Raw genomic sequence first — 14,950 nt, 5'->3', positions numbered from 1 at the left:
AATACGTTTTTAAGTACAACTAGCTTTATTTGCACAAACACTATTAGGTATCTGACAAGGCCAAAACAAATTCGAGCGAGAAGCATGTGCAGTATTTTTCATACGCAATGATATTCAGACCTTGTAATCGTAAAAAAACTATTCATATCTATTTAATGCAAGGGTAAAGAGCGGGGTATTGTTTTTATAATGATATGAGAATTGACATTTTTAGTACTCTTAGCAGAGACTCACTAAAAAGATGCATATCTAACCAATAATATACAAGCGCAAGCTCGAGCATTTTTTTTTCTGAGGGGGGGGGGTAGATTCTGACCTGAAAACGGGACATTTTAAGCGTGATTCTACTAAAGAGCAACAGGTTTATCTAACTATACTTCATACGAGCGCAAAGCACAGGGTGAAAGTATCGGTATTTCGATCTGAAACGGGACCTTTTAACGAGATGAGGTAAAGGAGTTCGACATGGATTATTCCCTGACGCTTTAGCTATTATACCACTACAACTACAATTGGTATCACTATCATTATTATTTTTTTTATCATCATTATTATCACTATCATATTTGGGCTATTGCTTACTGGTATCATCAACACATCGCTCTAAGCCCATTGCTTCTGCTCTAACAGATTTTACAACCTCCTTGTCACCAGAATTCTCAAGTACTCTCGCAATTTCCGCTACACCACCGCTTGTTGTCCAGAAGAGGTACCTTATGAATGAAATCAAAATAACGAAGTGAAAATGAAAATCCATAATTTATTGTTCGAAATAGACATGAAATGAAATACTCCGAAAATTTGCTTTGCCCAATTGATCGTGGGCCCGGCAGCCGCTGTGCAGCGCCAGATCGACGAGGCTCTATCCCTCTAATCGTTGAACGCCAAACAGGGTAGCAGCATTGAACTCCCATCTTTTAATGTCTTTTGGTCTGACGCGGCCGGGGTTTGAACCCCCGACCTCCCGGTTATGAGACGGACGCTCTACAAACTGAGCCAACACACCGGTGCCAAAATGCCAATTATCAATGAAAATGCTTTTATAATAAAAGGGTTAGGAAAGGTATCATGTTCAACAAATGATCGGAGTGAGTAGCAAGAGCTGAAAATAGTTGATATTCCAAATAAATTTCTGGACAGTTGTATATGTCTATAAATAAAGAAAAAGTTGTGTTTCTCAATAAGCGATTAATGCTAGCGCGAAGCGAGAGCTGATTTTTTTTTATAAACTGACCCGAGCATGTATAGTGACTTTGTAAAACAGGATATTGATGATGCGAGCGCGACAGCCCTGGTTTTGATGATTCTTATCGGTTTCATGGTTATTTCCCCCCCTTTTATACACTCTCTTAAATTTGGATTCTTATTTATTTTGTATGTTCTCCGCTTATTCTTTGTCATGTCATGAACCTGAATAAAGGAAACTTAACAGAAAGGATTTTTGAAAAGTGATTTTCAAACTGGTGGTTAAATAAACGGAGGACACACAATGCGCTTATTATTTGAGTGGAGGGGTAAATTTCATAAATAAGAACATAACACATGAACATGTTTTATAAGCCTATTTTATCCGGGATTTTTTTTTCTTTCCGCATCAATATAATTATTTGTAACTGTTTCCGAAATGAATGCTTTCATTCAATAGCAATAAACATAATATAAAAACAATATCAGTAGTCTTCATGCGTTACTCCCATCATCAAAATGTTCATTATTATTTTGTTGTTTCTACTAATATCATAATTTAAATCATTATTAGTATCATTATTATTATAACCATTATCATTAATGCTGATCATACCTCAGATTATTGGGGGTGAAAACACAGGCCATCCACCCCCCTACAGATCGACATCCATGAAAATGAAAGCAATCAGAGGACATCACTCATATCAAATCAAAATGAAAGCTCGTCCGTTAATTGGGCCTAGATGCATGATATGGGAGGATGCATGTGTATAATGTTGGGTGTGTTAAGTGTTCACGGTAGTTTGGCGATTTATGTCGTGCTCTTAACACGCATGGCTCTTTTACTGACAAAAAACCTTGCATATGTATGTTATCATGATTATTGAACAATTACTGATGTTCTACCAGACCAATTTACCATACGTTTGAATACATAAACACATAATCATTGGTATTGGTATTCATTTTTCATTATCAAATTATAAAAAAAGTACAAGGTAAATGTATGTACATAATAAAATCAAAAGTACAGTGAAAAGCTGGATAAAGGCACTCAGCTCTGTTAATAACAACATTGTTCCTTTCTGGGGTCGAGAACATGTATAACAAAAGTCACTGTACATGACAAAACTAGAATTACAAATCCAACTAGCCGCCCTATCACACGGTAAAACAAATTCATAATTTGAATGATGCCAGTGAAAAATAAGGATAATGACAAATTTTTAGCAAGTGCGAAAACGAAACTAGAACCACGAACGCTAATCACAATCACGAATTCAAATTCTACTCCGGAGGTGAATTTCAGTTAAGTTTCACTCAAATTACAATACGAAGTTCCGTGTGAAAGGTCCGATGATTCTAAATACGAATAGACCAGTTCGTAGTTACTCATGGACAATTTTCGGTCAAATGACTTTTCATTTCTTTCATTATGATAGGCAGATTTCAAAGCAAAATATTACGTAAGCTTGCCTTACATAGCAGGATGAAGAAATTGAATAGACCAGGTGACTATAGAATAGCACACCAATGAACACTTTATGAAGGTATTTGTTGCATTCCTATACTTTGAATGCATATCATAGCATGTTGCACAATGTACTTGGCAAACTGTGAAAACCAGTCGTTCGTGGACGTGTTGTTGTTTTTTGTGGATGTAAATGAAAACCACAATTCAAAAGAATATATGAATTATCAAGACATCAAAGTTGGTGCTTATCTCATTAGATTTTAAACCACCATGTCACTTTAGTACAAATGACCTTCCTCTGATCATGCGTAGAATCTTTTGATCATGCGCAGAAAGGAACTACGAACTGGCTTATTGCTATCATCATTACAATGATGATTTAAAATTCACGTGTGAAAAGGCCCTAAGATACCGGACATAAAAAATACTGAAAACAACGACAATGCAAAAGAATACTTCACAAGATATCCTCACCAGGGGAGCGTTTCATGAAAGGACTTGTCGGACGTTTTATCTGACAAGTCCCATTTGATCCGACAGTTACTATAGTAATAGTGCCTCTCAGCCAATCAGAATCAAGGAAAGATGTCAGATCTGACAACTTGTCAGACAAAAATGTTCATGAAACGCTCCCCTGCATTCCATCAATCCCTTATAATGCGTGGATTTTAATAACATTAATTTGCCCCCCCGGGGGGGGGGGGGGGTGGGCAGTCAAATATATTGCTGTATACACGCATGACCAAGAAATTTCCAAACACCCCCTATACGAGTTTTTCTCTGTGTGAAAAATAACCCCCTAAACAAGTTTTTCGCGGGCTTTATTTACACATTTTGGCCCCTAAACAAGATGTCGCCAAAATATGACCTCGGGGAAAAAGCTTGGGGGAAAAAAATACCCTAAACACGTTTGGCTAGTCTTAAAAAAAGCTTTGGGGAAAACATACCCTAAATACGTTTGACCCCTCGATTGACCATTGACCAGTCTTTAAAAACCACCCTTTTTCTTGAAAATCGGTGTTTTTGATACCCTTAACGAGTCCACGCGCGGACCGCGTCCAAAACTAAAAAAAAAAAAAACACCCCTTTAAACGCGTTTTTTTGGTTACGCGTGTGAACAGCAATATATTTGACTGCCCCCCCCCCCCCCGGGTTAATTTCTTGATCATTAAGACACACTACGAAATGTATTTTTCTACTTACTCAGAGAAGGGATCAAACAAGGTTAAAGCAGGTAGCACAGAATGGTCATAAGTGTAGATTATATTAACGGAGCGGCCGTCGAGATTGGCAGTTGAGATAGTACCACCCTTATCCTCAGTGTACCCAGACCAGTAGATTTTCCCATGCCCAAGATCAAGTGCGATGGAAGTAGGTCCTGAAAAAAAAAAACATTTAAACCTCTTTACAGAAAACGTAGCATTGCTATCAATCATTGTTACCATGGTTATTATAGCAAATTTGCTCAACAATGTTTAACGTACTGATGCTTATTTCATAAAAAAGACTTTCTACTATTAACAGGGTTCGCACGGAAAAGTAAGCATGTAATTGTAAATATTTTCGAAATGTGCGTTTGTATGTCTTGATAACGTTTAATAAACATTTGACTGACACATCAAATTGTTTGTCGAGAAAGTGTACACAATCATATACTCTTGACCTCCCGTTAAAAAGTTATGACCAGAAATGCCAAAAGGTCAACGAACTTTCGGTACGTAAATGGCAAATTACACTGAAGGTTTTAAGAAAGCAATTTTTTCGTTTTGTTTTCTTCTTTTTTTGCAGCTGCCCCCAGAAATTGTGAAGAATTGCATATGCACGAAATCCTTAAATTCCACTTCATGCAAAAGGGCCCCAATGATAAGCTCAGAACAGCACATGCACCAGAAATGTGTAGTCCTTCTTGGCTCCAGAGACCAAGTAATGGTCAGAATATATCACATCAGCATAATGGACACTCATGACTACAATGAGCATGCCTGCACGATGTTGCCTCTTTGTCAGAAATAATATAACCGTCACACTTTAGAATTAATTGAGGAGTTAGCAATGAAGCCCAACTTATCATCCTCAATCATCACCTCATTACCTTATTCGCAAGTTTATTCAAATAAAATTTAGGCATCTTTCTTAGGAGCTGGGAACACTGATCAATCGATGTGTTTGTGTCAACATATGATCATCTCTACTCGCCGACTCAAGCCAACATCTCCTCATCAGCTCTACTACTCAAGCTGTTCTCAACTCATCAAACTTTCCTGGTTTACAGTCCTTTTCAGGACTACTTTCAAGAAAAAATACTCTACTCTCAAATCTCCACTTTCTCGCCTATCCATTTCTTCTCTTCTTCTATCCACTGTTTCTATAACACTCCACATGGTGTACCGTAAACCACATCAGCGAAAGTTAAAATTTGCTATAATTGCATTTTTTACACATTTCTATCGATAAAAATTATCGAATATGATGACATTTATTTTTGGGAAGAATATCTTAAACAATATTCTTTGTTTCACGGATCAATGAACATTTAATAAAAACAAAATATACGATTTTCAAATATCATAGGGAAGTATTGTTTCATTTTGGTAACTGAAATTATCTTTTCTCAACTTTTTTCGTTATGTTCATGACCAATTAACATGCTTCTATGATTCAAAGGCGTTAAATTAAACATTCACGCTTGAATGAACATGTTGAATGTGATTAGCTCTTTTGTACGATATTGGAAAAAATGCAATTGCACTATGGATATCTGTCACAAACCTCCTTGCATAGTTCATTTGATTTTTATGAAAATCCCGATGTCTAATGCTTCAGTGAGCACACAATATTCGAAAATTATGCAAATGAGAAGAAAGTTTAAGGCCTTGGCCCCACTCTGTGCCGTATCGAATGATTTCTTTCGTGTGCGCGCCTTTTGGATAGAGTTAATCTGAAGCCATGTGCGAAGTTTCATGAAAAAGTTGTTCTCAGAAGTAACAAAAACAGTCTATGAAACATACCCTCCTTTCATTTTTGTTAAAATTTTGACTTCCTCCCTCATAGACAGTGAGTACACAATGGGTGCATATTTTAAGAATAAGTGACCCCTTATTCAATATGGTGGAACAAATTTTCAAGGCTGTCTTTAGCAAATTAATTTGGCAGTTATGTTTATCAACCAACGGGCAGAATTCTGTGGAAAAATGAAATCGATATGTTTATTTATGGATGAGTGAGCATGCATCAAAGTGGGAAAAGGGACATTTTCAATGTCACAGACTCATTTTGAGGGGTAATAAAGTAAATAATGGGGGCAAATTTGGTTTCAAATGCGACTTAATTGCTGTTGTTTTTATCATCCATCTGTTTTATCACCACACACTTTCCAAACTTTTTACATTTTCATGGTTGAGCGAGCACATTCGAACACTTGGGAATGAATATTCTTTATACTGCATAAATGAATTCTTTCCCTAACCATTTCTCGGGATCAGTTGAATTTATGGACAAATCAGTGGTGGATCCAGAATTTTTAAAAAGGGGAGGGGCCGAGTAATTGGGGTAGCCACCAACATTTTACAATTTTAACATGTTTTAACACGTTGTAGGGGGTACTGCCATATACCCCTATGGGCATTTTCACGGTAACTGACATTACACGGCACAATGTTTTCACACCTTTCATTGTGTGTATCTCTAAAACAACAAATGATAGGAGTTTGCTTTTGATAGAGTTAATAAAGTGAACCTTGCTATATACTCTGATACTAAGTTTTCCTATGTAACCACATTTTTTTACGCATCAGCAAGCAAAAAAGTGTCGGTAACTGACATTACGCAAAAGGACATGCAATTTCAGGGTGTTCATTAAAATTGAAATATCTCATGTCCCTCAGTAGAAAGAGTAATAATTTGAATATGTTAATATACCTCCGTTACTAGGTTAAGATGTGTCAAAATATTAAAAACAATACGTTTTTGTCTTTTGGGGGCTATGATAATTTTTCCACAACCATGCTGGTAACTGACATTACACTTAATTTGCCATAGAGATAACACATGGAAGTCAAATGTGTGGAATCATTGCATTGTATCTTCTGTGCAGGGCTTCACATGAAAGTGAGCTTGATGTGGAAGTATACCCGAGTTTCTAGGAACATTTCAATGAAAAAACTTTTTCTTTCTCTTAATTCCTTTCTTTGATTTGAACATTTTTATCATTACTTGTCGGTAACTGACAATACACATTAACATTTACCAGTGCTATATGATTTTCAAAGGCATAATTTTCTTGGTACTTACATGTATATGTAAGGCTTTTTAAAATCATAAAAATTTCATAATACTTCACAGTTTTAATTATCAAAAGATAAGAAATGTATGTTTTACTTACTCGGGGGAGGGGGGGGGGGGTCATAGCAGCTACATATTTTCCTATAGTAATTTAATATTGCATTGACTGTACACATGGATTTTTCTGACTATACACCCATAATATATTCATCAGTTTTATATTGACTTTTTATACCTTTTCCTTCTCCAACCTCCCCCTCCCCTCAAAAAAGGCAAAAATGAATAAGGGTCTCCTCCCCTAGGCTACACGTACCCCTCCCCCAATCTCATGCAGCCATGTAGTTTTATTGATTTCTATGCTGGTCAGTGCAAGCAATGCTTGTTCATATCTGTCGGATTTCAATTCTCTTCATAATTTGTTTAATCATTTTCTTTGCTAATTTCTTTTTTAAGCTGTCAACAAAAAATAAACTCCACCTTCTAAACTGAAACTGAACTATATGTAAATTAGAAAAAATAACACAGTTTTAGTAGATGCATGCAACATTGATCAGAACTGTCAAATTACACTTTTCCTCTAAACTTGTAAACCAAAAACAAAATTGTATCACACATTCACACTACTAACAGGTATAAAAACCAGGAATTTTCTTTTAGCGAGGCAATGCTCAAAAGAATCCTAGAAACTAAAAAAGGGACCCTGGAAATTCCCTTCATCACAATGTTAAGCTTAAAAAATGTTGCAGATTTAGGCAATAGGTTTGGAAAAGTACCCCCTACCCCCCCCAAAAAAAAAAAAAAAAAAAAATTGTCTGATACAAACAATTAGGTACTTGGTAAGTGCATGTACAAAACAATTTCATAGTAATTTTTTTGCACGATTGGAATGCAACTTCCTTCATAATTTCATATAGTATTCCTTGTGAACTACACGTACCTTTTAAAAGTCAATAGCAAGCTCCTTCTGGTGTGACTTTTAAAGTGAAAGACTTAAATAACAAGTAAACAATATTTCTTCACCATAAAATTGACCACATATTTGCATTTCAATATTGGTAACCAACGTTTTATCATGGTAACTGACATTACATCTCGGTAACTGACTTTGCATTTTCCACTTGGTAACTGACATTACATATATTTAATGGTACCCTATGGCTTCATTGTTAATTGGTAATCTTTAATTTTGGTGTAGAAGGGAGGGGTGTTACCTAGAGAGGAAATCTACCAAGTTTCATATTATATATCCTCTTTTCCAGGAAATGAGAAAAAAAAGTTCATGTTTTCGGTAACTGACATTACATACCATATCACATACTTCATCAATGTTTTTTTTATCAGATGAATGAATTACTGGAGTTTCTTTCTATGGGATTTTAAACAGTGTTATAATAGCAAGCTAAATCACAGGCGAAAACATCATGATCAAACCTGTTCTTTAAAAATCTGTCAAAACAAAATATGTATCAATATACTATTTTCAACACTTAATTTGTATCCATACTTTGGCAGCCATTTTGAAATAAAAAATGGCTGCCAGAGTCGGAAAAAAAAATTGTCTCAGAAACTTCAGGTCTTGTTTCATTAAAAAACATAAAGCATTTGACATGAATATCAACTTGATTTTTTTGCCTCTGTGTCCATCTGTGGTGAAAATGCCCCTATGATGATATACGTCACAAAAAATTGTGCTCACTCAACCATAAACATACGATATCAAAATTTTGTGTGAAGTGGCTAAATGATGGATAGTAAAACAGCATTAACACCATAAAATTCACCTAAGAACAACCTTTGCCCAAGTTTGTATTTACACAATCTGAAAAACGACCCTTGTGACTTTCAAAAATGATAAATTTTAATTCAATCTTTGATTACTCATGCATGACTCAACCGATCAAGTTCATTTTTCTCCAGGAGTTGCTTAATGAGTGTAAAAAACCACCTAGGAAATATTCAAAATTATTCCGTTCAAAAGTTACAGCAATTTGATTCAGGGGGGACTTACTCTTTTGTTGTGTATAGATGGGACTAAAAACAATGATTTTCTTGAACCGGTCACCAGTGGAAGTCTTTACTTCAGCAGGTAGATGATTCCATAGTGTTGCAGCTACCATATGAAAGAACAGCTCGCCAGCACGTTTCTTCGAAAGGTGCTGAATAAGCCAGATTGATGACGATGAACAAGTATTACGGACTTTAGAACGAGGAACTAGATTCTTATCAATAGATTCCGGACTTCGGTGATCGAGAGACTTAAAGACTAGAAGGAAAATTTTGAAGGCTATCTGTCTCGCAGGCAACCAATGAAGTTGCAGTCGGAGAGGATCTGAGTGAGTCTGAAGGGGAGCAGAGAAGACATGCCTAGTTTCCGAGTTCTGTAGTCTCTGAAGTCGATCTAAGTCCTCCTTGACAAGAACACTGAAGAGATCATTACAATAGTCTAGTCTGGAAAAAAGAAGAGCCCCGAAAGCAGCATGGCATGTTTTCTTATCAATGAAACTTCTCAATTTCCAAAGGTTAGGAAGGTGATGCTTGACGTTTCTTCAGACCAAGTGACATGATTGCTTAGATTTTGAATTGACTTACATGGCTAGACAGAGTTCTCAGTGATCATCAGTCTAACATCCTTAATGAGATCAGATGATAGATGATGCGGAGTAGCTACAAAGAATTTAGTATTTTCATTATTGAGTGTGACCTTGTTTGACTTCATCCAGTCATGAATTTAAAGGATAAAGCAGCCGAGTTTGTGAACAGCATATTTGACCAACAGCCACTGGATCATTTGGAGCAAAACTGGTGTAGATCTAATATGTTATCTGTATACATGTACATATGGAAGGAAACATCTTGAGACCGAAGGATATCTCCGATCGGACGAACATAGAGTGTAAACTAGATGAGGAACCTTACGCCATATTGCAATGTATGTAGTCTGGAAAACTGACCAGACACAAGTACACTCTCCTCGAAATAAGATTTGAGAAGTTCTAGGCCAGTTCCTCTAACCCCAAAGTTGTCCTGGAGCAGAGTTGCGTGGTCAACTGTATCGGATGTAGCTGTTAAGTCAAGCAAAACCATCATTACCTTATTCTGCTTGTCAATTGCCCATAAAATGTCAGTCTGAATCTTGTGTAGTGCTGTTTCCGTGTTTTTATGGTGCTTGTACGCTGACAGTAGAGGCCCAGCCATTCCTAAATATATTCTCAAATAGTTGTCTGTGCAGTGCGCGCTCAATGATATTCGACCTAAATTGCATGCTAGAAATCGGGCAATATCTCTGCGAGGCATTCTTATATAATGATGCATTCTTGATGACAGGCAACAATATCGCTTCTGTCAACACACAGTTAATAAGGTGCTCAAGTTCAGGAAGTGATGTTCTTTCACCTACCCTGTTCCAGTGAGTCAAGGTAACAACTCTTTGAAGATGGACCTTTGATGATATACTCAGGGGCGGATCCAGGATTTTTCAAAAGGGGGGAGGGAAGCAAATATTTCGGAGGAAAATTTTGACACGAAAAAACAAAAAATCAACCACAAATTAACTAAAGGATATTTCTTACCCCCCCAAAAAAAAATGACAAGCAAAGAGAAAAAAAAGGTTTTCATCCACAAATTATGGATATTTCGTACCCGAAAAAAATTGACAAGGAAAGAAAAAAAAAATTCAACCACAAATTATGAATATTTCGTAACCGAAAACATTTGACACGAAAACAAAAAATAACAACCAATTAAGGATATTTCGTACCTGAAAAAATTGACAAGCACAAAAAAGGAAAAAAAAGAGGGGGCACACCTCTGTTTTAATGGCATTTTTACATTACAAATTTTAATTTTGCTTCTCACTGGATCCGCCAGTGGATATACGCCGCTTTCTTCTTACTTCAGCCAAGTCAATGAAGTGATAGGCTACTCCCTGAACACCACAAGATGGTGCCATTAGGTCTGGATATGTATCAGGATCATCGCTATCAAGTTAACTCACTTTATGTAGTCATGGAAAATAAGCATAATTAATGTCACTACATAAAACAATACAAGTTCAAAGTGGGAGCCGGTGTATATTGATTTGATAACGGGATGTTATAGTACAAAATCCCCTTCAACAGGATCATTCATGTCATTAAACAGACAATGCGAGCACCAGGAGAGTAATGAACACATGTTTCATAAAATTATGAAAAAGAAATATTTCTTTAGTATTATAATATAGTATATATATGTATCATATAATATTATACAGATATTGACTGATGGGGTGTGTAATATAAACATTGCTTGGACCGCCGGATTCACATTTTCCCGAAGCGCGCAGCGCTAATGGAAAATATGACCACGAGGGAAAATATAAATCCTTTAGGCGGTCCAAAGAATAATTATTTTACACACCCAATCACAGGGACCTGGGAACGATTTTTTCAGTGGGGGTGCTGAAATCTCTCCTCAGAGGTGGGGGGGGGGGACAGACACAATTGAGTTTAACATAATTACACATACCACACACACACACATATATATAAATATACATATATATGACAGTCACTTCTTCTTATAAAAGAACATAAATATATAATTAGATAATTCGAGCGCGAAGCGCGAGCTATTTTTTGTGGAAATTTCATGTATTTTGTCCTGAAAATTGAACATTTTGAGCAATGTTTGTGGTCCAAGATGCGTATGTAACAAATAATAATTGTGAGCGCGAGCAGATATTTTTTTATATACGCTCTGGCCTGATCGAAAGGGACGTGTTATAAGGATTGTTTTGCAGTTACCCATGAAGACGATACATATATCAACAATCAAATAATGCGAGCGCGAAGTGCGAGCTGAAAAATTTGACATTCCGACCTAAATACTGGACATTCTAAGCACGTTTTTTAATTATGAGCAGGATAGGTATATTTACAATTGATGCGAGCGCGAAGCGCGAGCGGAAACAAAATTGAGATTTCAGACCAAAAAAACTAGAGATTCTAAGTACTTTTCTAATCATGATGAGTATAGGTATAAAACTATACAATTGATGCAAGCGCGTAGCGCGAGCGGAAATAAAAATGAGATTTCAAACCTAAAAACGAGACATCTTATGCACTTTTCTAATCATGAACAGGATAGGTATATAACTATACAATTGATGCGAGCGCAAAGCGCGAGCGGAAACAAAATTGAGATTTCAGACCTGAAAACGGGACATTCCATTCATGTTTTGTAAATCAAGAAAATGATGGGTAATTGGATATATTCTTACATTAATAATGTGAGCGCGAAGCGCGAGCAGAAATTTTTTGATATTCTGATCTGAAACTCCACACTGAATGTAAAATGGTTTGAACAGATAAAGAAAACTCAGACGAACATAAGAATAAAGATTTGATTAAAATCAGACAAGGAATCACAGTTATTGCATTTTAAAGATTAGCATTATTCCCCACTTTTGTATTTTATTATATGAAATTAGGTTTATTCAATATTTTCCTTTCAAGAACCAAAACAGTTGAATTGACAACTGATTTAGTCCATTAGATATTCTTTGCTGCAACTTATTTCATTATAAGGGAGACATATCATTCATTCTGGTATGAAAAAAATGAAACAATTTTGATTCCACAAGGAACAGCTAGGATAGTGGGGATGTGACAGCATCAGCCCACCTATTAAATATTCATGACGACATGCATATCACCATTTTCATAAAAATATTGCTAAACTTTAGAATTAAATAACTTAACTAATCGTTATCAGATTTTGATAAAATTTATTTATTTTGATAAAATGTATTTGATATAAATATTTTCAGCCCGGAGTACCCCCCCCCCCAATCAAGCTGGTGAAGCTGCGTATCTGAATAAAACATGCGTGCGCGTGTTTAGAGTTAGACCTATATAGTATCTGGGCATTCTAAATACATTTTTTATGATAAAAATCAATAATGCGAGCGCGAAGCGCGAGCAGAAAACATTTGATATTCCGATCTGAAAGAGGGTGAATTTAAACACTATTTCAAGTAATGTGTCAGAAAATTCTGAAGTGGGGGGGGGGGGTTCTACAAAACGTCGTTCATTTTCATTACATTTCTGTCATTTATCATACCTACCACTAGATTTCCAGGAGGTGCGCTGCCTATATATATATGGAAAATAACACACGCAGCACCCCCAAATTTTGGGGTTGCTTCACCCCGAACACCCCCGCTTCCCAGCCCGTAGGGCCATGGGGCAGGGCGAAAAAAAGACTGTGAAATTTGATTTCTATAACTTGTAATTTTTGTATACAATACACGGGCGGTCGGGCGCGCGCTCACTTGATTCGACATAAAACCTGGAAGTTTCAACCACCCCAGTGTGTATCACGTATTGCGCGCGACTACGTCTGTATCGGAGTGGAGTGGCTGCCCCACTGGAGCTTGATTGAGTCGCGTTATATAGGAGGGATGTTATTGGAATATGTGAAAGACTATATAAATGATTTGCGATTGTCTGATGTGATAATTATGTACATTATAACATATTAAAAAAAATACAGGGGGAACCTAATTTCGTGGGGGTGCTGCCTATGGAAAATAATACACGCAGCACCCCCAGGATAATTTTTTGGGGTGCTTCAGCACCCCCAGCACCCCCGCTTCTCAGGTCCCTGCCCAATCAGTCAATATCTGTTATATTAGATAGCCTGAGATGATGGAGATTCTTTATCTAGGCTCTAAATTGTAGAGAAACTAGACCTAGGCCTATATTAAACTAGATCTACATAGGCCATAGAACTAACAAAATATAGACTGCACTTACCAAATCCATTCCTTGCAAAAATTCAAATTTTAACAGAGGTAAAGCCAAAAGCAACAATAAGAAAAAAACCCTAGGGTAGTCTACATTCCAATGAAATTCCACCTGTTCCAACTGTTCAACGTAATAACAGCAAACACGAATGCAAAATAATAGGGTACGATGAAGTATTGTCTACTTGTTTGTTATGTTTACAGTACACTGATGGAAGTGGTACTGTACGACCCTTTTTCTGGTCCACATCCTATTTGTTTGATACAAAGTTTATTTGAGGTGAGGACTTTGAGTCCGGTCCAGGACACAGGGCCAGTGACCGAGAACAATGTTGATTCGTTGATTGTCGTCCGTGTAATACTAGTCAAACATATACTCTCCAAAATGGGGTAGAATGGGGTCTGAATAGCACTTCAAATAAAAGGGGAGAAATAAATTATGCACTTACCTCTATTATATGGATGAAGGTCTATCGTGGCACAGCTATCCGGACATCGAGGCACAAACTGTAACCCTCAAAAAAGGGAAAAGTTAGACGTCTATGTCGCGTTTGTTTTGGTATCGTTCGGCCATTTTGTTTTTAAATTTGGCAGAAGAAAAACGAACGAGACAGAACTTCTTTCCCAACTAAGTTTCTCTTTCTTTCTCGCTCTTTTTCTTCTTTCCCTCGTTTTTTCTGGGTTTTTTGGCGGGCAAGTAGGTACGCCACTAAACGGGGCCTACGTTATGCCTTTACATTATGAGATTTCGCACATCAACGCGAACGGACCTTTATGACGCTAGTTGCTTTTGGAAGAGACTTTTGGTCCTGTCGTAAAAGCTGTCGTGCAATGCAAATTGTTTGACATGGACATTTCGCAACCGCAACGAGAACATTAAATATGCGGTTCGTGTGCAAAATTCTTGTTGCTACTATGGTAACAGCGACATCTTCGATTTGGGATGATTTTTTTGCGACCGTCGAGAGCCACATGGGCGTCGTCGCAGAGCTCGAAAACGCCTATGTTATATGGAAGCAACATCCAATCAGGTCGCCTGTAGATAGATTATTTTAATCTTATACTCTTTACAGGTAACATATGCCCCCAAGATATCTTGACTTTTCCCATTAAAACAAGATTTTCGTCATCTGGTACCGATCACAACAATCAATATTGGACAAAGTCATCAAGTGCAATGAGTGATTAGGCTAGGCGGCCAATCACAGAAAGGCAGCAGT

At 36.9% G+C, this 14,950-nt stretch overlaps 1 protein-coding gene across 1 annotated transcript in view; it reads right to left on the bottom strand.

Moving 5' to 3' along the window:
- LOC129263328 (uromodulin-like) overlaps positions 1-13,957 on the bottom strand; it is a 36,420-nt gene extending 22,463 nt beyond the window's left edge. The window contains exons 1-3 of the mRNA XM_064100558.1: positions 13,741-13,957; positions 3,866-4,040; positions 583-713 (exon numbers count right to left, since the gene is read on the bottom strand). Coding sequence (XP_063956628.1) covers positions 583-613 — 31 coding nt within the window. The 5' untranslated portion in view covers positions 614-713; positions 3,866-4,040; positions 13,741-13,957. The remainder of the gene's footprint in view (positions 1-582; positions 714-3,865; positions 4,041-13,740) is intronic.
- Positions 13,958-14,950: the final 993 nt, after the last annotated feature.

Source organism: Lytechinus pictus, chromosome 6, assembly GCF_037042905.1.
Source record: "Lytechinus pictus isolate F3 Inbred chromosome 6, Lp3.0, whole genome shotgun sequence".
NCBI lineage: Eukaryota > Metazoa > Echinodermata > Echinoidea > Temnopleuroida > Toxopneustidae > Lytechinus > Lytechinus pictus.
This window is presented reverse-complemented; position numbering and strand designations above follow the sequence as displayed.